Here is a 25,408-nt window from a genome sequence, read left to right on the forward strand (position 1 = left end):
AAAGCACTTTTTTCAAGTCTTATACCATTGTCTAGTTGGCAAAGAGAACTCAGGTTATTTCTTACCTTTAAGCATAGCTGACTCCTCTCCCCCAAATTCACTCAGTCTCTCCCTTCTGTAGGGTGTCTGATGGTTTACAAAGTCCTCCCCACCCTTAAACCTCCTTCCATGAATTCTCCTTAACAACCTTACAGATGAGGAATCAAACTTCAAAAGCTCAAGTCAGGGTCACACAGCTGGGAACTAGCAGAGTCTGACTCTGATTGGGGGGTCCTGACTTCCAAATCAGTGGTCTTTGTACTTGTGTCCCCTACGCTGGAATCTGGTCCCTGCCCCAGCGCGCACGGGCTGGGAGGACAAAGACACGGGAATGACCGCTCTGTTATCAACCAGGGAAATGTGAAGGCCCTGGCCCAGCCTGGGAGTCAGAGGAAGCCTCCCAAGGGAGATAACAGGTAGGAGGTAAACAAGATCAAGGTGTCTGGCGGTGTAAGAGGGGTAGTTGCGCTCGAGAGAAGCGGCGAGTGAAAAGGCGTCGGAGGAAAAGAATAAAGAACGTTACAGCCAGAATTGTAGGAGAGCCTCATACAGAGGACGGCACCTGAACCGGGCTTACAAGAACAAGCAGTTTTTAAACAAAAAACGCTCTCGGCACAGAAAACAGCATGGGGGCGGGGCTAGGAACAAGAGAATCCCCTAATCTCTCCTTCCCTCAGCAGAACGAGCGAGGCGCCGCCTCCTCTCGGAAACTCACTCTGACCTCCGAGTCCAGAGGACCGAACCCGTCCCAGTCCAGGCGTTCACATCACCCTCCGGGCTAGTGCAGACCTTCGATCCCTGGCCCCAGCCATTACCCAGGTACCGGAGAACAGAGAAAAAAACACCTACCGGAACCTCTGTTGCTGTCGGCCCTCGTTTCCCTACTCTTCCGCTTCCCCGGTGATCGCTTTAGGATGAGGTCCTCGGGAGCCCCGCCCTACCTTGCGCAGAGAGCGCGTAATCTTAGGTGTCCGATGCTCTGCCTGTATAGAATTCCAGGGTCGCTGTTGCTTTTTGTCCTCACTTCCCGGGAGGGGTGGCCGGCAGACTCACGTGTCTCCCGGGGTGGGGAAGACTGAGGGTGCTGTTGCCCGGCTGCGCACGTGAGAGCCTGGACTCAGGCAGCGCGCGGGACAGTCCGGCTTCGTGCGCCGGCTTCCCTGAGGTCCCCGGTTCTTGCGACGACAGCGGCGGCGGCGCCGCGCTGAGGGTACTGGGCTGGGCGGAAGAAGTCGAGCCAGAAGTATTTCCGGTTCCGGTGTCAGTTCGAGGCGCCGCCGCCGCAGCCGCCGGAGCCGCGATGCCTAAAGGAGGTGAGGGCCGGGCGCGTGGCCCGCGGGCCTCGAGGGGCCGTTCGAGTCCGGTTCCCGCTGTCCACTCAACCCGTGGGAGCCTCGGAGAGAGGCGCAAAGGGGGGACGTCCGCGCCGGCTGAGGTCCAAGCCTGGGCCTCGACGCCCAATTGTCCAGATGGGGAAACTGAGGACCACAGTGGCCTCGAGCCACTCCCTCGGATCGGACACAGAAGGCCAGTTTTAGGGTGCGCTTCTCCTGGCCTGGAGGGTCTGAAGCTTCTGCCCTTCTAGGTTCGCCGGTGACTGAGTCACTTTGTCCCGCGCCTTGTGCAGGGCCTGCCTGGCTCGCGTGTGAAATGTGGGCCTTGGGCTCTGGTCGAGCCAGGCCTGCGTAGTGAGACATAGTTTAATGCTCTTGAGCCTGGCCGACCTAGCTTTGACTGCCCCATTCAGCAGCGGCTCGATGTGTGCCTTTGAGCCCGTCGCTTAAGCTCCCTGTGTGTCGGTTTTCTCATTTGGAAACGGGGTTACGATTGTCCCTACCTCATAGTACTGACGAGAGCCTTACACTAGGTGGAGTGCACAATACAGTGCCGGGCGGCCCTTAAGTGCCCAGTAAGGATTAACTGCTGTTATTTGTAAGACTTTGTCAGTTCCTTGGCCAAGAAGGTAAAGGATCCACGGCTTCCCAGTGCGTTGTCGTCCTCCAGCCGCTTTCCCTAAGCTTCGGTAGTTCTCAGTTTGAAGCCCAACACGTGACTTTGAAGAAGTTATTTAACTTCCAGCCTGTTTTCCTCATCTGGAACACCTGGCTGCTAATCCTTAGCCTGGAGAGTTGGGGGTCATAAAATGAGAGAGCGCTGGAAGTGCCTGCCTAGCCTCTGGCACAGAACAGATGGTGGTTCTGGTAATATTGGTAGCTCATGTGTCGTGCTGGTTGAGATGCATCAGCCCACAGGAAAATCTACTTGGAGCTTTTTCAAACCTAAATGACTTCCTGACTCTGCTCCCAGAGATACTGGGTTTTACAGAGCAGAATTCATTTATACTTTGCTATCTACTAATTTATTCTGTGGTAAGAAGGGCCATGTTACCTCTGTTCCTAAGTCTCCTGTTTGGCAAAAGGAGCCTTTCCAACTCCAGAATTCTGGCTCTAGGAGTCCGACTTCAAAGGTACTTTGAGCCAAGGTTGGATGTTACAATTAGAAAGTCCTAAATATCAATTCTTGGTTAAATGATTTGGCCTTTTGGCTTGTGAAAAGCTTTATGTGTAGACAAGTTTTATATTTCTTGCTTGCATTAATTTGCTTCAAAAGCCAAACAAAACACGGGTATGTTAAAATATCAAATTCCCCATGAACAAAGGACCAACTCTTGCTTGCGTTACGTAACTGGGAAGCGTTTTTGAAGACACGAAGAGCAGATGAAAGTTACTGTAGACCAAGTTAAGGTCAGTATCTCATAGCCAAGTGTGCAGGGTGGGAGCCTGTAGTAGCCAATTTTGAGTTGTTACTATTGCGTGGACTTTTAAGAGTGCAAGAAAGGGTGTTGGTTATAATGGCAAGCTTGATCTCATAATAGGTTTTTCATGAGCATAGACTGAGACACTCCTGGGAACCGAGGTAGTCATTAAAAATGGGTGGTGTATTTTGTAGCAGCCCAATTATGGCTCTCCAGCTGCTGTCTAGGAACTCAGGGGAGGCCAGTAGCTCTTAGTGTCTCTGGAGTCCAGACTAACTCTGGCTGTCTCACAGATTCTCTGCCCTCAGTGAGAGACTCACTTGAAATTAGGTGGGCCACAGCTTTCAGGAAAGGTTGGGGATGGGTCGAGGCCACAGCCACCCAGTTTCTTCTAGGACAAGCGGAGGGGATGCCACCCTGCTATGAAACTGGCTGATGGCTTCAGCAGGGGTCTCTATAGTGTCCTGGCTCAACAGGGTCAGACTATAAAACTGATACACTTAGATGAACTTAAAATTGCTAGTCATATTTTTAACTCTTAGATGGTAGTTAGGTTTATTTTCAGTCTTCACTTTGTTTGCCAGCTATGTTTCTTACTCTAAGCAAAATAAAGTTTTCTCCTATCTATAGGTATTAAATTTTCTCTTTCTTCCATACCATTTAGGTGAACATGAGTGTTTTACATTCGCTCACATTTGTAGTAAATCACGGATGTGGCCAGTGGCTTTCCCCCTACACCAAATACTATTATTAGAGAGAAAAGGAAGAATCATAACAAACATTTTTGTGGTGCTTATCCCTGTGCCACGCACTGTCCCAACAGCTTTACATGTGTTAACAACTCCATCTTCGTGGCAACCCTATGAAGTAGGGACATAGATGAAGAAGCTGAGACTCTGAGAGGTTAAGTACCTGCTCAAAGTCACAAAGCGAGTAAGTGGTAGAGCTGAGATCTGAACCCCAGAGTTGGACTCTAGCATTTGTGCTCTTCACTCTTCTTTGATCTTAAGTCTCCTTGTCTATAAAATGGGACCAGCTGTAATTCTTACACCGTAGGTTTGTTCTGAGGATCAAAAGAGCCCATGGCTGTGACAGAACATTGCAAGTAAAAAGAACGGTAGTGACAGCAGAGGTGTAAGTGTTACACGTTCTCATGATTGCGTCTGAGTCTGCTATGTTTGGATTCTAAGGGACCAGGGGATTTTGCCAGTCACTGTATGCGGTATGCCCTCCCCCATATCCTCCCCTCAGGTCCTGTTTGTGGGAACCTACATCCAGCACACAGTTCAGTGCCCCATCAAGTGGTCATGTGCTGCCTCTTTTGTCTTTTGAACACGAGGAGGGGAGTATGGGTTTGGAGGGTGCTTGGTGAGGGATAGGTGAGGTCTGCAGCCTCCAATGAGAACGCCGCAAGCATGACAGCCCTCGGGCTGGGTAGTCAAGGAACTGCTTCCCTTCCGCCCTCCTCAACTTCACCTCCTCATGCAGGGAGAAAGGGAGGCCACAAAGGCCGGGCCCGGCAGTACACGAGCCCCGAGGAGATCGATGCACAGCTCCAGGCTGAAAAGCAGAAGGCCAGGGTGAGTACATGCCTGTCCAGGCCACGCCAGTGTCCCAGGGTGGTGCCCTGCCTCTTTGGTACCCAGAGAGGCCAGGCAAGGACCACCCATTCTCAGGGAAAGGCCTACACCTGAGGTTTGGGGGGGGCAGCAAGAAGCAGGTGGGAGTCTCAGAACAACTGATGGCACTCAAGAGGGGAGCCATCCTCTGGATCAACTAGAGCTTTGTTCACTCAGCAACGATTGCCTTAGTGGGTATCTGTTCTTGGTCCTGTGTTCCTGCCTTCTCGGGGTTCTCCCTCTGCCAGGCTCTGCCCATCCCCAGGGTGAGCTCCCAGCACCAGTGCTTGTTGGCTCCAGCCCTGAGGACTGCTTGCCAAACCCATCGTAACCTGATGGCCTGCCTTCCACACCCCCAGCAGGCATAGCCGTTCATTCCCCCAGACCTTGCTTCACTTCACCTCTTCTCTGACTCCAGTCCAAGCTTAGTAGTTCCCTCTACTCTGTTTCTGCAGTGCTTTTTCCAGCCCACTGTCAGGAACAAAATGTGTTTCTGTCACTGGTGGTGTCAGAATTAGATCCTCACCTGCGTAAGGGCCGGAGGGGGCACAGTCAGGCCAGAGGAGGGACACAGTTGTATAGTACCTTGGAGCCCCGAGAAGGGAGGGTGGAGGAGGGCCTGCCTAGTGGAGGGGCTGGCAGTTGAGCAGGACCTCGGAGAATGTGTAGGCAAGTACTAAGCGGGGAAGGACGTACAGTTTTTGTAAAGGATCTCTTTGGTGGGGAGGTAAGAAAGGTGGAGGGAAGGGGCGTGCTGGGGTGTTGTCGTGGGAAGCCAGTGTAGCAGGACATCTGCATGGGCAGGTTAGAGTGGCTGGCCTGCCACTGACCCTGGAGTGGAAAGCAGGGGAGGACTCGCCTGGGAATGCGAGCACAGTTTGGCAGCTGGGGGAGCAGGAGGGCAGCTGAGCAGGACTGTGGTTTCTAGCCCCATGGCTGAGTCTGATCCTGGGAGATGAGGTACCTGGGCTGAGAAGGGGAACGGCATTTATGGCTGTGTGATGGGCTTGCTGGATTGTGGGAATGGCTTCCAGGCTGCAGAGTCAAGTGGATAGGCTTCCTCTGACAGGTCTCCCACTGGGAGCCAGGGTCTCAGAGTGAGACCCTTGTCATCTTGGTCCCAGCCTTCTGCGGGCTGAATTTCTCAAGGTCCACCGTATGGGGGACGTGGGGGCCGGGGTCACAGTGTTGGGGGTTTGTTTTGCGTTTTTGATTCTGCAGGTTGTCCATTTCTGAAACAGGAAGAAGAGGAACAAGAAGAAGGTGGAGATGGGGCTGCAGGTGACCCCAAAAAGGAGAAGAAATCACTAGACTCAGATGAAAGTGAGGATGAAGAAGATGATTACCAGGTACTGAGTTTGGTGGGGGCCTGGGACGCAGACTCACTCACTCAGCATTTATCGCGTGCATATTGATTATCACAAACTCCCAGCTTGTAGGAGTTTACATTCTAATAGGGAGATAGTTACGTGTTGTATAACGATGTTTCAGTTAACGATGGACCACATATATGACGGTGGTCCCATAAGGTTATAACGAAGCTGAAAAATTCCTATCACCTAGTGACGCTGTAGCTGTATACTGTGGTGGGGCAACACGTTACTCTGCAATGTTCGCGGTGATGCTGGTGTAAATGCCAGTCCTGTAAGGGTGTAGCGCATCCAGTCACAGCAGTGGGCTACGCCCTCTAGCTTTGTAAGTGCACTCTGATGTTCGAACAACAACACACGTGCCTAATGAGGCATAGCTTAGAACATCTCCCCTTCGCTGAGGGGCCTGTGATTGGATAGACAATAAGGAAGTAAATGAACAGTATAATTTCAAGTAGTGAGAAGTATTACAGATAAAATAGACGGTGATTGAAGGTACTTAGAGTAGTGTGTGGTGAGGAGGTGTCCCGGCAGCCAGATTAACCAGTGCAAAGACCCTGGAGTGGGCACGGCCTGAGCATGTTCAGGGAACAGGAGGGGTTGGGCTGTGACTTGGCGGGTACGGGGTGGAGAGCTTAGGGATGAGGGAGGAAAGGCTGTAAGGAGCAGGGCATGCGTGTTGAAGGGGTTTGGGTTTCACTGTAGAGGGCAGTTGGTGGAGGTCTTGAGTTGGAGGGAGACATGACCAGACTTGCTTTAAAAGATTGTTTTGGGCGAAGGTCCAACGTGGCAGAAGAGAGAAACGCTATGCCTGCTGCCTCCCAGAGCACATTAAAATTATAGCTAAATTAGAACAATCAACCTTGAGAATCAGCTGAAGACTAACTGAGCAGGACCTCTGTAACTTAGGATATAAAGAAGAGGCGACAGACGTAGAAACTAAAAAAAGGAGAGAAATTGAATAGTACAACTAATAAAAGTTAAAAAAAAGATTGTTTTGGCTTCTCTGCAAAGAGTGAATTGTAGGGTGTTCAGGGTAGAAGCAGGGAGATGGTGGCTAGTACTCAGATAAGAAATTGTGGCTTATATTGGGATAGTGGCAGTGCAGAACAGTGGGTAGATTTAAGCCATATTTTCTAGGTAGATTTATTGGGGTTTGCTGAGGGTTAGGAGGGGGCCGGGGGAGAGAGGAATAAGGCCATGCTTAGGATTGTGGGGAGGAGCTGGGTGGGTGAGGGTGAAGCTCGAGTTCTGTGTTAGACACATTATGTTTGTGGTGTCCTGTATCCAGATGGGCTGTTGGGAGATGGTGGGAGTGCCTTCAGGGGCTCTGCAGGACCGAAACTCCAATGGCCAGCTTCTCGTTCTATCTTAGCAAAAGCGCAAAGGTGTGGAAGGGCTTATCGACATCGAGAACCCCAACCGGGTGGCACAGACAACCAAAAAGGTCACACAACTGGACCTGGACGGGCCCAAGGAGCTCTCAAGGAGAGAACGGTAACTTTCTGCTTCTGGGCCTGGTGACCTGGGCACATGGGCCGGGGGCTGACCTGTGGGGGGCTGAGGCACCCACCTCCTCTGAGGCCCTCGCTTTTCCGGCTCAGGTCCCCAGTGACTGTGTGGGGGCTCCAGCTATGGTGTTGATTTCTGTTTTTTCTCATTCCCCAAAAGCCACTGTAGGAGCTTCTCCAAAAAACAGAACAAAAGAATATTTTATTCACCAATAGAAATGTAGCAGGGAAAATACATAGAATCGATTCAGACCTGAGTGTTGCACTTGAAGTAATCCCGGAATGCAGAGGGTTCCGCTACATTCCCTTCCTGTAGAGCACCCCCCCTCCAGGGCCGCCACCTTACCCAGCCTGATCTCACCATTCTGGCCCTCATCCACCTGTAATGTCATGGCCGTGGAGCTTGGGAGGGGACTTAGGGACTGTGGTATCCAGAAGGCAGCACAGTGCAGGGAGGGCCCCTGGCTCTCCCCAGCCCTCACCAAGTCCCAGGTGAAAATGTTGCTGCAGGTAATAGCTTCCTCAGAGGTTGTGCGAGGATCACAATCGAGTACCAAAGTGCCCTGCACATGGCCCGTTTTCCACAAGTAGTGCCCTGACTTTTGATGGCCACCAGGTGACATCAAGGGCCTTACAAGAGGTTGTGGGCTTCCTGTGTTGGCCCCATGACAGCTAAGGGGTCTAGGAAGAACCCATTGGAAAGGCCCATGAATGGAGGCTGTAGAAGACTCTTCCCTCCAGTAGCTTCCTTCTCACAGTGAAAAGTGCATCCTGTTGCTACTCCCGCCTTTTGGGGTTGAGGAGTGAAAGCCATAAAGGCCCGCACCCTGCCTGCACTTAGCTTTCACTGAGGAGGCCCTGCAGAGCCTTCATGCAGCCTTGCTTATTCTAGATGCCTCCGTGCCCCCTCCTCCCTCCCAGGGTAGGATCTGCTGGGCTGGCAGGTGTTCCCATCTCATCTCTAGCAAGTGTCTTGTCCAGAGTCTTCTGGGCAAGATATCTGCTCATCTGACTTGCTTGCTGGGTTTCACCCCTCTCCCCCAACCCACCCCCGGTCAGGCTCCATGCCTCCTCATTATTCCTCAGCCCTGTGTGCTGTGAGGCCTCTGAGATGCCAAGTCCCTCCCCCAGCCTCCTGCCATGCAGGGCTACCCTGTTCCCTCCAAAACCTGGCTCTTCCAAGAACCTGGTATAAATGGGACCCCCCAGTTCAGAATCTCAGGCTTGGGAAGGAGATCCTCAATGGGAAACAAATTGCCCTCACCTCTCTCTACTTAGAAAGTTGGTGGCTGTCACCTTTGTCCCATGGGAGTCCAGCTCTTATTCCCACACCCCTATCCATGGGGGCTCCCCCTTGGGAGCAGCCTCACACACACATGAGCTTCTCTAACTGAGAAAGTGCTATTGTGTCGATCTGAGATTGGGTCTGTTCCCATTCAAGGCCACTTGGTCCACTCCTTTCTCCACTCCTTACAAAGTGTGGTTTGTAGTGCCTTCCTCCTCTTGGTCGTCTTCTCTGGACACACAGTTCACTTGGTTTTGGTCCCTCTTTCTCATGTGGACACCAGCCCCTAGTCAGCCACATCCTGCACCCCCCACCCCCACCGCCCCAGCCAGGTATGGTCCACTCTGTGCTAAGGCTTTCCAAAGGTCACAGATGCTGAGCTCACCCCCATCCTGTGTTTTCCATCTGAGGAAGCTGAGTGGACCACTTGAACTTTCCCCAGCCCCTTGAGCCTGTCGTGCAGAGGTCCAGGCCTGTCCTCTGCGTGCTTGTTGGGTGAGTGTCCATCAGGGAGGGGGCACACAGAGCCAGGGCCCCTCCCTCAGCCAGGGTGCCCCCTTCCGCTTGGGCCCCAGCCTGAGTACTTGGCCTTAATTCTGGCTCCCACATCCAGCTCAGCTGATAACAGTGGGGAAGATGTCCCTTGTGACACCATTTTATCCAAACAGAGAAGAAATTGAGAAGCAGAAAGCAAAAGAGCGTTACATGAAAATGCATTTAGCTGGGAAGACAGAGCAAGCCAAGGCCGACCTTGCCCGGCTGGCGATCATCCGGAAACAGCGGGAGGAGGCTGCCAGGAAGAAAGAGGAAGAGCGGAAAGGTAAGTGCTGAGCCTCTGGAGCGCTTGATTCTGGGCACCGACCCTACACTTCACTGGCCTTGTGAAATGGGGAGCGGTGAGATTGGAGGCCCTGAGTGTGTATGTGTGTGTGTGTGTCGGTGGCACTTGCAGGTGGCTCTTCCTGTGCCCCCCCTGCCCCAGGTGTTGTGAGGCCCTAGCAGCAGCACGGAGTCAGTATGGGTTTCAGCCCTGGCAGAGCACTGTCCACCGGGTCAGGGAGGCCTCAGGGGTGTTTAGGTGTGATCTTCGCGTCTGGCAGGTCCCACCAGGGTCTCAGTTGCCTTGTGTGGCTGAGACAGCTGCCTGGGGTCACCATTGTGTCCTAGCAGCTTGGGAAGGGGGACAAGGGGCAGACTTAGAGGAGGTGTGGCCCACGTGTCTCTTCCCCCACGTCTCCAGTGGGACCAAAGGTGGCACGGGCTCCTCTAGGCCAGGTTGGCTGTGGGGAGTTGGCCTGCTTTACAAGAGTGTTCTGACTCATGTCCTTCTGTGTCCTGGTCTCATGCACGGTCCCTTGTGGGACAAGAGCCCTTAGGGATCCTGCCTCCTCACCAAATAGCAAGGAAACTGAGGCCTAGAAATGGGAAACCAATTGCCTAGGGGCATTCTCACCACTGGAGATACCTGGTTAGCCCAACTCCCTGCTGCAGCTCCTGCTTCACAGACCCCAAGCAGGAAAGGACTTCCTGTGTGACTGTTGGAACATTGTTGCTGATTGTAGACTTCACGGGGAAGCGGTTGGAATTAAGGGGTTTTTCCTGGGGGTGGAGGGCAGGTAAGAAGAGTTTCTGTTTCCCCATGGAGTGTGTGTTGGTGGCCTTTATGGAGTGGGCCCCAGACTCGGCAAGAATGTTGGATACCTGGGTCCAGTGGCTTCAGCAGGAACCTCCCTTGGGACGGCGTGAGGTGGGCCCTTCTCCTTGGCTCTTTCTCTTCACCTGCCCGCTGAGCCAGTTGCACACAATGTTTTCTGAGGCCTTTCAGACCTACAGGTCTGCGATTCTGGGGATGCGGCTGTGTGTGTGGAGGGGTTGTTCTAACTCTACCTTTTCCTTCCCTTTCTACCTTCAGCAAAAGATGACGCGACTTTGTCAGGAAGACGTATGCAGTCGCTCTCCCTGAATAAGTAGCGTGGCTGGAGGGAGGAGATACCAGGGGACTGGGCCATGCGTCCAGCACTGCTGCCATGGCTCGCCCACCCTGTGCCCTGGCACCACTGCAGCAGCCCCTCAAGACAAGGAGCCCCCCACAGCCTGGGGCCTCCTCTTCATCTTGGCACAGAAATTGTTGGGGGGATGGTGGGAGGGGGGCTAGGGGGAGGGGCAGCTGCTATCTTTGCTGACAGAAAGATGCAGGATAGCATTTCACATGTAACCATTTGAATGTTTTTCCTGTTTTTAGAATTCAGAACCCTTGTTGGGGGTGCCTGGGAGGTGGGGTAAGAAGAGCTTCGGTTTGTCCAGTAGATTGCACGGTGGGGGGCGGTGTGCTGGGGGCAGCTGCTGGCGAGTTTGCAACAACCAGCCTGTCTGTTGCCTGGGTGCTTACACAGAGAGGCTGTCATCTGGGAGCCCCTGCCCCTGGGTCCCTGAAGGGTCATGGCTCATCCCTGGCCAGTTCCCTCCGACTGAGGCCTCTCCTCTGCCCTTCCCTGCCCCATTCCTACCCGTCTGGCCAGGGCCCGTTCTTAACCCTTCCCATCAGTCATTTCAAGGAACCTGTTTACTGTTCAGCACCCAGGCAAAACGCGCTCCACAATTCCAACTTGTATATTTGGCAGATTAAACTTGACATTATCGTAATCCTTGTTCTGTGATCCATCTTGGGTCCCTCTGCCCGGGCTGTTTCCACCCAGCAGGGCGTTGTGTCCCTCAGAGCAGGCCTACCCCACAAGGTCCAGGGGCACATCCAAACGAGAGTGCGGGATACGAGAGCCGGCCCCCTCCACTCCCCTTTCAACAAGTAGGGATTTTAGGCTGGAATAGCCAGGGACCCTCCCACGTCCAAGCAAGCTGGCAGCAGCACCAGGCCTCCCTGTCCTGCCCTCCAGGTGCCCCCTGGTGTTAACAGCTTCAGGATTTCAGTGCTAGAAGGAAGTATCCCCAAAATGGATACCCACCATGACTGCCACGCATTGCCTGGTTTAGACCTTACCATCCAGTGTGGTGGGGCTCGCAGCTGGGACGCTGGGGCTCAGCACAATTGCAAGGGCTGCCTGCAGGCTTGGCCACGGCACCTCACGCCCCTCACCCCCACTGTGGGGCTCTGCCTCGTGAACAGTAGCATCCTTTGCACACAGTCCTGAGAGGTCAGTGACGGGGTGCCACGTAAGAGATTGGGCCTGAGGTCAGACGGATTTAGTGGCAGAGATGGACTCAGGCCCCTGACTCCAGTGACTGCTCCCACCCCTGGGCTTGACTGTGCTGAAGGTCAACAGCTCTGGGCGCCCCAGAGAGGGATACCACAGCTGCCAGCATCTAGCGCACCCTGGCCTGCAGAGAACCCCTCATTCCTAGACTAAAAGCCCTTAAGTAGATAACTAAAAAGTATATGATTAAACAAACAAAAATAACCCTCTGAGTAAAAGAAATGGGGGGAAATTGTCTTTAAAAATGAGCATTTATCAGAAACCAACTGCAAACATCAAATAGAGAAATACTAAATTTCAGTTAAAGCCCAGAACCAGCCTGGGATGTACAACCACTTGTCCAGGAACCTAACTACTAAATGAATGACAGGAAAGGCGCCTGGTCCTGGCAGCCCCTAGGCAGGACTGCAGTGGGGAAGGAACCATGTGGGGGGAAGGCCCTTGGATTGATGGATCATTTGGCTGGCAAACTAAAGCTACCTATGCCCGTGCAAAACCTAACCTCTTCTTCCAAACAGGTGAGCGTGTCTACAGTTGTATTTTTATTCCAAATTTCAAAGCAGTTCATGACCAGCAGAGTGCTTGGGGAATTTTTTTTTTTTTAAATATTTAAGAAAAAGGCACGTGTTCCTTCAAATAGATTAAGAAAAGCTTCCTACCCCCACCCCTTTTTCCCCACTGTGGGGACCCAAATGGGTGCCCTAGAAACATTCAGCAAAGCAAGCCTTAGCCTCCTTGACCCCTTCCTTCCCCAGCAGCTGGGATGAGGCCACCGTTCTCCTCACAGGTCATTTGATCTTGAGGTCCTTCAAGGCTGACTCCAAGCTCTGGAAGATGAGCAGAACGGCTGGTTCTCAGGGGTCCTGCAAACATCCCATCTGCAAGGACCTGGCCCACACCCACCTCAGCCCCCGCGGGGCAGAGGACAGAGAACTTGGTCTTTGGGGTCGAGTGGACCTGAGTTTGAATCCCAGCCCTAAAAAGGAGGTGCCCGCAAAGTGTGTTGAGGCCCAGATGTCAAGGGGCTGCCTCTCATCTCTCCCCTCATTCCAAGTACTTTTTCCTGCAGGAATGAAGTATGGGGCCAAGGAGTCTGGGGGGAAGCCGGGGTGGGGGCGAGCTCACCTTCACATCCCAGATGCTCATGCCGCCGTCCATGCCGGTAGTGCAGAACTGCGAGCACTTGGCCTTGCCCCCGCTGAGCACCGAGATCTGGCTGCAAAGAGGAGGAAGGCTTTACGGATGGATCCCAGCCTGTTCCTGTGCTGGACTCCAGCCCACTGTGCGCTCCAGAAGGCAGGAGTACAGGACCGGGCTCACGGGTCTGCTTTAGGGACAGCAGTAGTGTGCGAGGTGCCAAGGGCGGCCCAGGCAACTGGAACAGGACACACAACGGCCTGGGCAGGGCATTAAGGACACGTGTGTCTGGGGAAGGTGTGTAGTGACAGTAGATGGCAGGATGGGAAAGAAAAGATCGGGCTGGGAGGGTGCATGGCTGCTTCTGAAGAACGTTGAAAGATGGACAAAGGTCTTTGGTCCCTAAACGACAAGAAGGTTTAGCTGGCTGGGTCAGAAAGTCTTGCCACATTTCTTCTATTTGCTGTGGAGCAGACACCTGGGGCTGGTAGGATTTGGGAGTTTTGAAGGGTCTCCCCCTAGTCCCACCCTAGTTTCTCAAGGAGGCTGCAGCGGGACCCGTAGTTCTGCCACCACCTCACTAGTTTCTAGCACTAGACCTGCTTCAGCTATGGCTCTGCCCATGAGAAGCCAGCAGTCACGGCCTAGCCACTCCAGACAACTGCAGGCCCCACCCCTACGACAGGGCCACACAGCTCTGTCCTAAAAATGCCGACCGAGCGTGGCTGACTGCTCTGCCCCCACCTGATACTATTTTTGTGCAACCTACAGTGATCTACCTGGTTCCCTAAATCAGGGCTCGCACCTCCTGAGGCTGCTGGGATGAGTCCAGATCCGCCCAGCTGCCAGGCCCAGGCCGGCCCCTCTGGCCACACCCTCACCTGTCTTTCTTGCGGAGCCCAGGCCCCGCCCCAGGCCCCCCTCACCTGACGCTGTTCTTGTGCAGCGAGTCTAGGCCTGTCCCAGTCTCGGAGCTCGCCTTCTTGTCGAGGTTTTGGAAGCGCTCACGGGCCGTCAGGCCACGCTGCGAGCTTTGCTTGGGCACATCCAGCCGCCCACCGAAGCTCAGCGTCCCCGCGGCACCATCGTAGATGAAAAGCACTGGGAAGCAGTCATGGCCCTGAGATGAGAAGGGGGTGCTATTTAAGTGCACTGGCTGAGGGCAGGCGCAGTGCCCCTATTTTGCACAGGGGGAAACTGAGGTTGGAGGCAAGTTGTGAGGCAGAGGGGCATTCGGCCACGAGTCTGGTTCCCGGGAGGCTGGATGCAGGATTCGGGTGGAGCTATCAGGAAGCTGGTACCAGCTTGCAGACACATCCAGGCCCGACCCCAGGTATGGGGACCAGATGCTGGAAGTGAGCACACAGGGCGGCCCCGACCCCAGCATGGTCAGCTGCTAGATGGGAAAGCTTGTCTGGGACTCCTCCGGGAGCCCGGGGCCTTCTGTCCTGCTCAGCGGTTACACCTGCCCTGGGAGACAGCCCACAGCTGTAGCTTCTCTAGGCCAAGCAGGCCTGATCTTTCTCTGGGCTCCCCGTTATGTTTGTTGAGGGGTGAAAAGAGACTTGACAGACAGGAGGGCAGGAGGGAGGGACAGAGAGCAGGAGTGCCTTCTGGACACTTGGTAGAACTGCACGCCCCCCACACACCCACTCTGAGGTAGCTGTGGCCCTGTCATCTCCACTGGCCAGTAACAAGCAGGGATGTCAGGATCCAGGGCCTGATTTTCCACGTCCCCCTTCTCCCTCCAGGGCAGCTGGGGAGCATGTTGATGACAAAGCCTCCACCTGCACTGAGCAGAGTCCCTTCACAGCACCCGTGCTGGACATGTAAAATGAGCGAGAAAAAAATCTGTACTGTGTTAAGCCGCTGCAGTTGGGGAGTTTTGTTGTTGTTGCAGCATAATCCAACTTTTTCTGATCAATATAGAGGGAAAGGGGGTGGTGGGGGACCAAGTGGGGAGCTCCCTGGGCAACTCTGGGCTCGCTGGGAGACCTGCTCTAACGGGCCACTGCTCCCCACCTTCCCTCCCTCCTTACCGCAGCCACCAGACTGTTTTCTGTGATGAAGGTCAGGGCCAGCAGCGGCAGCGTTTCAGAGGCCAGAGTCGCAACGCTGCGAGAGACAGAGATGTCAGCCACACTGGCCCCCTCCTGCTGTGCCGTGGTTGCCCCCCTTCAGGTGGCCTGTACTCACGCCATCTTCTTGTCGGCGTCGGCCAGGCACACAGTACTGTCGTGGCTGACCCAGGCCACGCGGCTACCGCTGGCTGAAAAGCAGACGCCATGTACCCAGCCACAGCTACTGCTGGACTCAAACATCAGCTCCCCAAAGGGCATCTTGGAGCCCCACGGGGTGGGTGCCGGTCGTTCTTCCACCTCCTTGATGTAGGCTGAGAAGATCCTGTCCATGGACGCAAAAAAAAAAAGAAAGTCACTGAGGGTCAGAGCGCCAGGCTCATGGTACCACAGCCAGCTTTTCATGACCTGCATCTTCTCGCTCAGAAAAGTCTGGGCCTCAGAGCCCTCTTTGTGCAGTGGAGTGGGACCAGGAGGTCCCCCAGCTCAGAGTCCTGTGCACTCCCGGGTACTTGGCACCCTCACCTGCAGACTGACCATCCACAGGTGAGAGACCCCAGGGGCGTTCTGGTCCTCATCGTGCCGACCACTACACCCCACAGCCAGCCCTGAGCACGCCCCTCCTTCCTCTGCTCTGCACCTTGAACTAACCCTGCCCTCAGCCCGCCAGCGCTACTGCACACTGCTGCTTTCACACTCAGTTACCTGCTTCTCTCCATCCAGGGCCAGCAAAAGCTCAGCTGACAGATCAGAATGCAACCAACCAGCTCCCCACCCACCAACAGAGCCTCATCCGGACGTCACCTTCCCTGTGCCCAGGGCCTCCAAAGGGGCCTCCTGGGCCTCCCATACATTCAGACACCCAGGCTGTCTGCCTGGGGCTGGGAGCAAGAGGCCTTAGGAGACTCTGGGGTGCTAAGCCCAGAAGCAAAAAACAGCCAATGGCTACTAGAGACTCTACATTCCAGGCCTTAGGATAATGAGGCAGGGCTTGACCCAGTCATTCATACCTCAGTTTGAAAAGTACACCCACTCATTTTCCTTCAGACAGAAGCCAAGAAACTGAAGGGGTGGGGGGTCCTAGGAAGTGGGAGAGGCCTAGGAAACCTTGCTGACGTTAGTCGTGGGAAGGGGCACATCCTGCTAAGACGTCCATGGGCTGAACACAGGACCCAATGATGAGCCTTCAAAGAGCAAAACCTCAGATGCTCGACTGAGGCCCAGGTCACCCTGCTGGCAGCAGAGCTGGTCTGGAAGGCAAAGTGTGGGACTCCCAGGATGGGGCTCCCCTCAACTCTCTAATCCCTGTTCCTGTGTTTATGTCAGGGCCCCACCCTCTCACCGGCACTTGAAGTCACAGGAGCCCGCGGCCAGAAGCACGTTGTTGGGGTGCCAGTCCAGGCTGAGGACGGTGGAACGAATGGGCTTCTTGATGTGCTTGCACACCCACCTGGACACAGCAGTCAGGTAGGGGCAGAGAGAGACAGACAGGTGAGCAAACCCCCTACTTCACCTGGGGTCTTAGTGCCCCAGGCTCCAGCTGGGCCCTGCAGACCACCGAGATCCCAGGAAGGAGGGGCCTGGGCATTGCCAGCCCACAGGCCTGTCAGGGCCACCACTCAGGCCAATAATGTGTGGGAACTCTACCCCCGATTTCCTTTAAACCTCACAACCCTGTCGGGATTTGAACTTGGGTCTCCCAGACTCCAACCTGAGTTTCTGCCTGGCCTCTGTCCTCAGGGACCCAGGGGAGATTATAATGTGACTGGGAGCTTGAGTTGGTCCTGGAATGTGACAGGCTGGGTGCCTTGGGCAAGTGACTTTGCCTCAGGGCCTTAATTTGCTCATCTGTGAAGTGGGCAAAACAGGCGCCCAGTCCAGCGGGCTGTGGGGGTCAATGCCAGTATTGTGTGCAGGGCTTGATGCAGTGACCACAGAGGTGCCCCTGGTGTGGTCTGTAACCTTGTTACTGAGACAGGGCTGTGGGAGCACCAAGTACTGTGCAGGGAGCCCCTTACCTCACCCACAAGATCCAGAGGACTCACTTCCTCAGTGTCATGTGAACAGGGGTTCCAACACCCCATCTGATGCTTTCGGGGGCACTCTAGGCCCACCGCCTGTTGGTCTGCAGCCCGGGGCCCTCCCAACCCACTCGGGCCCTGCCCAGGCACCCACCAGTCATTTTCCTGCTCAAAATAGCAGATGGAGATGACACGGGAGCCACTGCCCACTGCAAACTTGTTCTCATTGGGGGCCCAGCGCACACAGCGAGCGGCTCTGTTGATCCGCAGGATGACGAGCGTGGGCTTCCACGTGCGGCCCTTCAGCGTCCACACGTAGGCATTCCGGTCTGTGCCGCACGTCACGATGCGGTTACTCTCAGGGGCCCAGTCAATGCCTATGGTGTGGGGATGGGACACTAGGTTGAAGCCACCCAAGCAGAAATGGCTAGTTCTAGAAGCGTCTGTGTAGGAGGGGCTCAGAAGCCATGATCTGGAGGAAAGCTGCTCCAGGCAGTGCTCCTAGAGCTTACTGGGGAGGTTATAGCTCCCCCAGCTATCACCAAACATGCTGGAAGGCCAAGCCAAGAGACAGAAAAGAAATAGGTCCTTGGTAATGCTGAGCTGCTGGATCAAGCCTTTCCTGAAGCCCCCCAAATCTCTGAGTTTTACAGTAACGCAAACCTATATAATCCCTTTATAACATAAGCCACTTCGAATGAGGGCTGTGTTACTTACAACCCAAACTATCCTACCAACAAGTGAGTGGGTGGATGCCCTGGCTGGGCCTGCCCTCCCCCTGCCTCCTGTCAGGAGGGTGATCCGAGCCAGCCTGACCCACCTGTCACCTGCCCGTTGTGCTCCTTGAGCTCGTGTACCTTGACCCATTTGGCCCCGCTCTTCTCATAGATGTGCACCTCGTGGTTGTTGGGGCAGATGGCAATCTCTGCAGGAGAGACGGGTGGGAAGTGGGAGGATGCAAGCATGCCCAGGTTCCCCCTTGCCCTCACGATCCCTCTCTGCCTGGAACGCCCTTCACAGGCCACCTGCGCAATGCCTTGTCCTTCGATACTTGGACTCTCCTCTGCTTCGTAAGGACTCCCTGAAGGCCCTCGGGCCCCCCTTGTGATACCTCCCCAGGGACTGGCCACCCCTCACCTGTACCACCTGTACCTGGATGTCTCCAAAGCAGTCTCATGACCTCTGGGAGCTTCTCCCTGTCCCTCACTACTGCCCTCTGCTCCCAACTCCAGCTAGTCCGCCTGCTGCCCAACTCAGGGTCTCTGCACCTGCCCCTGCCTGCCTCCCCGCCGTTGAGTCTCTGTACAAATATCACTTCCTCCAAAAGGCCTTCTCTGGCCATCTTTTCAAAATCAGCGCCTCTGCCTCCACTGCTTTCTCTTACCCTGTGTGTTGGTCTGCACAGCTCATCTCACTACCAGCCATTGCAGGGTATATCTTTGGTTGTCATCCCCAGCCTGGGAGCCCCTGTACCTAAGGCCCAGCCTGCGCCAGGCTCTGCTCTCACCTCCACCCCTCAACGCCCATTCTCCCTGCTGCCCCTGCTTATCTCTGAGCTGTGCATCCCTTCCCTCCTAAGTACTCAGGACCAAGGCTGCAGGAGGGGGACAGCGGCCCTCAGAGTCCAAGCCCAGGGTGCTTGGCGGCTTTAACGCCCATGTGCGCGTGCTCTGGGGGCCAGCGGTACTCACGCGTGCGGTCCTTGTTCCAGGCGTGGCAGCTGATGGGCTCCACCAGGAAGCTGTGGTAGGCCATGGCTTCTCAGCTTCTGTGGCCTAGAGGGGAGAACCCAAGTCAGTGCTGCCCCTGTCCCAGAATCAGGCCTCAGCCCACTGCATGAGAAGGAAGTGGGGGCCACTTTGCCTCCTGACTCTGGCTTGGTGCCCTGCTTCCCTCCTGGGGCCTCAGGTTCCCTCCTCATAAAATGACAACTGTCATGGGATATCTCTGAGGCTCCAGGGAACAAAGGGTGGGGCAGTGGGTGAGGGGTGTGGGGGGCGGGGTGAAGGCCCTGCCGTGAGTGAGGTGTGCTGGGACCCTGAGCCACATCGGCCATCACTCATCATATGTACCTTCGTTTTCTCATAGGTGGGATGCCCCCGCCAGAAGGACAGGGTGAGGATGAAATGAAACAATGTCATGAACCCAGAGCAGTGCCCTCCACACCCAGAGCCCTGGTCTTCCCCCCTCTTCTTGGGTGGGTCTGCAGGCGCCTGTGGGCCAGGGCACAGGCGGACAGACAGACAGAACTCGTGCTCATCAAAGAAACTCATTTGCTGCTCCTGCGGCTTAGAGAATGGGCAAGACTGCGCCTGGAGTGGGTAGTGGGGTCTTTGGGGCCCCAAGGTGGCCTGGCTTTGGGGTGAATGAGGATCCAGAGGGTAGCCGGTGCCTGGAGGAGGGAGACTGGGCCCAGCACAGAAGGTACAGCCCTGGCAGTGGCAGGTCTCCCCCCTGGAGAGGGGCTGGCACGTCCCCATCCCCCTCCTCCAGCCCAGCAGTGCTGGCAGAGCTGCAGGGGAGCCTGCTGGGCCTGAGGAGGGGTGGGGTCCACACCTAGGTGGGTCCACACACAGCCTCCCTTTGCCCTCACCCCTCCCCACACAGCTCTGCTCATTTCTGCCCTGGACTGGCTGACTTCTCCCAGCAACTACCCTCTCAGGCCACCCCCTCCCTCCAGGCTGTTCTTCAAGCTGAGCTTGCTGCCCTCAGCCATCTCTGTGCCTGGAGAACGCGGAACTCCTGGCCTTTGTGCATGCTATTCCCTCTGCAGGGAAGGCTGCTTCCTTGTGGATGTGTCTTCAAGGCCATTTCTGCCCACATTTCACACCTGTGTGCTATTCTGTCCACGCCACCTAGTACCCACCCGTTCTATTCAGCAAAGTCCTACTCATCCATAAAGACCAAAGTGACATCACTTCCTCAGCAGCCCAGGCTTAGGCCACACATGCTCATGTGTCTTCAGCTTTGCACGCGCATGTGCACATGTGTGCACACTGCTCCCATATGCACACAATGGTACGTGTTCAGCCTTGCAGGCGCACGTGCACATGTGTGCACACTGCTCCCATATGCACACAATGGTACGCGTTTAGCCTTGCACGCACACGTGCACATGTGTGCACACTGCTCCCATATGCACACAATGGTACACGGTCAGCCTTGCACGCGCACAAGCACATGTGTGCACACTGCTCCCATATGCACACAATGGTACGTGGTCAGCCTTGCACGTGCACATGCACGTGTGTACACTGCTCCCATATGCACACAATGGTACGTGTTCAGCCTTGCAGGCACACAAGCACACTGCTCCCACCACCGCTGCCTCCCCAGCCTCTTTCCTTATAAGGCCTCTCTGTGTAGGGCAAAGGCCCAGGAAGTGGCCCCCGAGCTGTGGACTCAGGTTAGCAGGCCTGATGGGGATTTCCCCCAAGCTTCCGGTGCATGTGGGCTGGGCCAGTGCCTGGGCCAGTGCTGCATCCGTTCTGCTGAAGCAGGGTCTACACCACAGAAGACAAGACTCAGGAGTGGTAGCACCAGGCCCGTCTGACTGCTAAGCTATGCTACTCTGCTCAGCCCCATTTTCAAAGGTCACCAATAGGGCAATGGCAGCGTTAAGGCCAGAGCCTACTTCCAAAGCCCTGGACTCCAGCTGAGGCCAACCACTCCTGACTCCTTCAGTCCGAGGAGATCCAGAAGGAAGAAACCCTGTGGCCGCAGCCAAGGGCAGCGGGGTTCTTGGCCCCCAGGCTCAGGCTCAGAGCTGGTCAGCAGGAAGAACCAACTTCCCAGCTCCAACTGTCACAGATTCGCGGTGGGGCCAACATCTCTGCCTCTTGCAAGGTCTCAGGAACAGCATCCAGACACTTGGGCCAGGCTGTAAAAGCCTGTCCAGCATAATGTTCCAGAATTCCAGGCTGTGAAGATGGAAAGGCTGGGATGGCCGAGGACAGCCCCCATGCTAGCAAAAGATGCAGCTGAGAGGACTTGGGGAACCCTGACCACTATTTCCTGGGATCCAAAGGTTTTCAAGTGGGAGGAGGAGGGGCTGGGAAAGATGGCCACAGGCACAGGAGGACAGACAGGGGAAGTTCAGACTACATCTATCAGCCAATCACATTTTAGCGTGAATTCAGGACTACTTACTCCGCTGAAGCAACACCTTCAAGGGAGCAGGGGTCTGGGCGAAGGGAGTGGGAGAGTGGAGGATGCACTTCCCTTTTTTTCTTTAAGTTCTGCAAAGCAACTGAAACCAGCAGGGCCCCAGCAATGATTCCCAACCCCCACATGCTACAAATGAGGAAGCTGGAGCCCAGAGAGGGGAGGGGCTTTTCCAGCCATGGTAGCCTCAGGGCTGTGCGTAATCCCTTAGTTCAGGAATCTTTGGATTGTCCCTGTGGTCAGATCCAGGGAAGCAGCCTTCACATAGGGCCACCTGCCTCAGGAACTCTGACTTAATCATTCCCAGGAAAACCTCTACCCTACCAAGAGGGGGAGGGGTGCTCACTACCAGCCACCCTCCCGCATAGGAAAATGCTGGCAGGGCTTTTGTGCCCAAGTGTGTTGACAATACAATGTGTCAGAGAAGGTTCGTAGTGAGACAAAGGCAGGCTGAGGTTCTGGCCTCTGGGGCACCCATGCACTTGTCACTGTGGCCCTGTGAGCCAGCACCCTGTGGGCCCATGTGACCGTTGAAGACCGACAGGAGGGGGACCTGAGGATGGCGTTGGGACTTGGGGTTCACATCAAGTGCTCAGTGCCTCCCATCACTCCTGAAACTGAGTGAGGCTGGGGAGCATCGGCTAAACTCTGACAGATTCCCTATCCCCCTAGACTGGAGCCAGCATCTCTCTGTGGTCCCAGCAGCACTTTCCAGACCGGGGAAGCATCCACAGCTGGGGGTTTGAGGGCAGAGAAGAGTGGCATGAGGGTTGGGAGGGGGTGTAGCTCTCCATAGTGGGGTGTGAGTCTCCATCAAGGGGTGCCAAAAACCACACCCTGGGGTATGTACGTAACGTAAGCCCCATGGGGACAGGGGTATTTGTTCACTGATGTATCCCCACCACCAATTATAGTACCTGGCACATAGTAAATGCTCAATAAATATTTCTTGAATGTAGTTGAATGAATGAATCACATCCTTTCTTTCATATCTGTCTTAGGGGATGTTCTATAACGGATATGCCATATTACTTCAGTGGCATATGGATGAAATTTGTAAATATTTGCTGGGGAGCATGTGCTCAAATTATTTTCCTGATAGGGTCAATGATTAGAAAATCCTGGAAACCTGCAATCTAGAGGGTCCTCTGAGGATTCAGGAAGAATATAGCTCCTCTCCAAAGCAAAGCAAGCTAGGCGAAGCCTCAGGCTGCCGGGCCGAGGGTCTCATGCCTCAGCACTCCTTCCTTACAGTGCTGCGTTCATTGTACTGGCTCGTGCCCTCATACAATGCTTCTTCACATCTCCGTTCAAAAAAGGCTGGGGCTGGATGAGGCACGGGCTGTAGGTTTTTTCATACTTTCAGACAAGCTTTGCTAGCCTTCCCTGAATCCAGAGGTTTGGCTGTATTTGAGGTTAATCCAGGCAGATTCTGCCTGGAGGCAAGGATTTCAGCTCCACAGGCATATAGGGAAGTCCCCACCCAGCTCAGAGTTTGGCTAGCGGGAGCTGCCAGTGAGCCATTTTGCAGCATGCTAAGCAGTTACTCAATTTCCTGTTATGTGTAGAACAGCCCTTGCCACCCCCAAAAAACCAGCCAATCAATCCCTTCTCCCCAAATCTGCTCTTAAGGTCTTAAAAAGCAGTCAAAGTCAAGAAACACAAATGAAAACGATCACAAGGCACCATAAAGCTCCAGTTAAAGTAATCCAAATAAAACAAAAACCAAAGCCACATAAAACTCAATGCTGGCAGGACTGTAGAGAAATTCTCATTTGTTGCTATTAATAATTTGTTCAGCCTTTCTGAAGAGCAATGTGATAACGCTCAACAACTGGGTAGGAACAAACAGAACAGAATAACACAAACAGGAATTTAAGATTGTCAACAATGGGGACATAAATTCATTTTTGTGCTAAGAAAATAGCCACTGACTTTTAAAAAAGCAAACATGTCCATAATAAGCCTCTTTATAATGGTGACAGAATAGAAAAATCCAGATGACTAGAGATATGGAAAGAGTACATGTGATATTAACACATTGGGATACTATTTATTAGAAAAAATCCTATGTGGATTACATACAAACACATATGTAATTAACTTTACTTGGCATCTCTAAATGCCCAGGATTTACCCAGGACGTCGACGTACATTCTTTAACCCCTAAAACAAGCCTAAGAAGTTTTTCGGTGTTTGTCTTTTTTAACCTTTGTTTTGTACAGAAGGAAACTAAGACTCACACAAAAGCCAAGATTTGCTCAGTCACACAGCTCTTAAAAAGCACAGCAGATTCTGACCCCAAATCTTAGAGGATAGGTTCACCTGGAAAGCCACTTTGATAAATACAGGCAAGCCTTATAATGACAGTGACAATAGCAGCACACATTTATACTGTGCGTGCCTGGCATATTGCCAAGTTCCTTATACACATTATCATATTTATGTCTCACAACTTGAAAGTTCCCGATTTTTCAGATAAGGCAAGTTGGGGCCCAGAGAGATGAGGTGGTTTGCTAAGGTCATCAGCCAGTGAAAGCAGAAGCTGGCACTCTTACCTAGGGCCCCGAGGCCTCCCAGGTGATGGGTGCTCTTAAACATCGGGCAGCACCGCGCCGGGTGCCCGGCGGGAGGAGCCTGGGGACAGCCTGGAATAACCTGGGGAGAGCCTCCAGCTCTCCTGCTGCTTCACGCTAGTCATTACTGTATTACAGTTACCGCCCGCGGTCCCGGCCCTGCCTCGCCTGGGTGTCCTGGCTGTTTTCCCAGCTGCCGCCGGCGGGGGAGGGCCACTCGGATCGGATCCGCTCGGGTCCAGCTCAGCCGGTACAGGACGCCTCCGACCTGGCTCCCGGGGCCAGGAGGGGGCGGCCGGGAGGAGAGAGGGGCGGGGCGGGGGCGCCAGCTCATTTCCCGCTGGAGCAACCCGGAAGGCTGGAGGACTGGGGGAAGTGACTGGGCGTGGGGCCCTCGCTGCCTGAAATAACGGGGACACCGACCGTGGGGAAAAGTCAGGGAAGTGGGGAAGCAGGGGAGGGGATGGGGGGAATCGTGGGCCAGGGATCTCGCCGCCCCGGGGGCGCTGGGTGCGGGGAGCCCTGAGCTGCCCACTCTTGGGCCGGCCTGCCGTCCGCACCCCACTCACCTCCTGGAGAGCTTCCGTCCCGCGTACCCCCTCACTACTGGGTAACCCTTCACCTCCGGACGCCCCCAGATCTCCTGGCAGGTTCCCCCCCGCCCCTCACCTTCAGGTTCCCCTCCCCGCGCCCCTCTCATCCCCGTGTCCACCCAAACTCCCCTCACATCTAGGCAGACCCCCGGCCCTCCACCTCTGAGCCACAAAACCCCGCGCCTCCTCACCTCGGGGCGCCCCGGCAGCGGACTCTGGGCAGTCGACGCGCCGAACCGGCTCTGGGACTCGCAGCCACTTCCTCGTGGGCGTGGGGCGGCGCTTCGCAGCCTCAGCCCCAAGGGGATGGGGGCGGGGACCAGGGACCGTCCGGAAACCCCAGGCCCCGCCCAACCCTCCGGGTTTCGGGTCTGCACCGACCCAGGGCGCCCAGAAATCGTCCACGACCGCCCCTCACTGCTTTATGGACGAGGAAACTGAGGCTTAGAAAGGGGTGCGCAGCCTGAGCACAGCCGGCGGGTACCCGGAGTCTGGCAGTGTGCATGTCCCCCACCCCACCCCACCCCACCCCACCGAGAGCAGGATGGGCTCTACGTTCACACACTGGTGCTGGTGACCCAGCAACTTAGGGAACCTCTGCAGGCCTCGGTCCCCAGCTCACGGGTACCATCACGGGTACTTCACGAACTGATGCCTGCTGGGCGACAAAAGTGCAGTACGGTGTCGACAAGGCAGCCAGTCCGGCCCTCCCAACCCTTACCGTCCTCACTACAAAACAGGGGTGCTGGCCCTGGTCAGGAGTGCACACCAGCGCCTCAGCTGACTGGCTGTTCCAGCAGGTTCTCTCAGTGCTGACTTTATGACCGTTGGTTCCACTGTAGACTGCTTCACTTCTTTGGTATCTGTCAGCCATGCCGCCACCTGAATTTGGGTCTTGGCCCAGGTGTCCCCTGGGGTCTTTCCATCTCTACCCTCTGCCTCATCGATGAAGACGTGGCCAGGTGGCCTGGCACACAAAAGAGACCTTGGTGAACACCCTGCACCATCTCAATTCGTCAGGCCCCTCTTCCTAGGACTGACTCATCTCACC

General features: G+C 55.0%; 3 protein-coding genes across 6 annotated transcripts in view; 1 reads left to right on the forward strand and 2 right to left on the reverse strand.

Annotated features, from left to right (window-relative positions):
- Positions 1-1,027, reverse strand: part of BUD31 (BUD31 homolog) — a 10,077-nt gene extending 9,050 nt beyond the window's left edge. Inside the window, exon 1 of one of the 3 annotated variants that reach the window (XM_019718328.2) lies at positions 889-1,027. The gene's annotated coding sequence lies outside the window, so the exon portion shown is untranslated. Of the gene's footprint in view, positions 1-760 lie in introns of all 3 variants that reach the window. The other 2 variants (XM_019718331.2, XM_019718330.2) reach the window with 2 other exon arrangements.
- A 182-nt stretch (positions 1,028-1,209) lies between these two features.
- Positions 1,210-11,222, forward strand: PDAP1 (PDGFA associated protein 1). Its single transcript, XM_019718327.2, has 6 exons — positions 1,210-1,352; positions 4,283-4,374; positions 5,655-5,762; positions 7,159-7,280; positions 9,248-9,399; positions 10,492-11,222. Exons 1-6 carry the CDS (start codon positions 1,340-1,342, stop codon positions 10,548-10,550), a joined length of 546 nt encoding a protein of 181 aa, XP_019573886.1. The 5' UTR covers positions 1,210-1,339; the 3' UTR covers positions 10,551-11,222.
- Positions 11,223-12,317: 1,095 nt separating this feature from the next.
- On the reverse strand, positions 12,318-24,677 carry ARPC1B (actin related protein 2/3 complex subunit 1B). Of its 2 annotated transcripts, none has more exons than XM_019718321.2 (10): positions 24,549-24,677; positions 18,716-18,799; positions 17,845-17,949; positions 17,179-17,401; positions 16,346-16,453; positions 15,122-15,328; positions 14,965-15,040; positions 13,852-14,045; positions 12,914-13,004; positions 12,318-12,615 (listed from the first exon to the last, which is right to left on the reverse strand). In XM_019718321.2, exons 2-10 carry the CDS (start codon positions 18,777-18,779, stop codon positions 12,577-12,579), a joined length of 1,107 nt encoding a protein of 368 aa, XP_019573880.1. In that variant the 5' UTR covers positions 18,780-18,799; positions 24,549-24,677; the 3' UTR covers positions 12,318-12,576. The 2 variants fall into 2 exon arrangements, with proteins under 2 accessions (XP_019573880.1, XP_019573881.1); XM_019718322.2 differs by lacking the exon at positions 24,549-24,677 and adding an exon at positions 23,747-24,032.
- Positions 24,678-25,408: the final 731 nt, after the last annotated feature.

This window comes from Rhinolophus sinicus, linkage group LG03, assembly GCF_036562045.2.
Source record: "Rhinolophus sinicus isolate RSC01 linkage group LG03, ASM3656204v1, whole genome shotgun sequence".
Classification (NCBI taxonomy): domain Eukaryota; kingdom Metazoa; phylum Chordata; class Mammalia; order Chiroptera; family Rhinolophidae; genus Rhinolophus; species Rhinolophus sinicus.

Excerpts from the sequence above, each read along its gene's own strand:
- ARPC1B (XM_019718321.2), bottom strand. The coding sequence starts at position 18,779 with ATGGCCTACCACAGCTTCCTGGTGGAGCCCATCAGCTGCCACGCCTGG. Across the intron at positions 17,950-18,715 it reads CTGGAACAAGGACCGCACGC|AGATTGCCATCTGCCCCAAC; the intron begins GTGAGTACCGCT and ends TCTCTCCTGCAG. Across the intron at positions 12,616-12,913 it reads TGAGCATCTGGGATGTGAAG|AGCTTGGAGTCAGCCTTGAA; the intron begins GTGAGCTCGCCC and ends CTCATCTTCCAG.
- PDAP1 (XM_019718327.2), top strand. Across the intron at positions 4,375-5,654 it reads CTGAAAAGCAGAAGGCCAGG|GAAGAAGAGGAACAAGAAGA; the intron begins GTGAGTACATGC and ends TTTCTGAAACAG. Across the intron at positions 5,763-7,158 it reads ATGAAGAAGATGATTACCAG|CAAAAGCGCAAAGGTGTGGA; the intron begins GTACTGAGTTTG and ends GTTCTATCTTAG.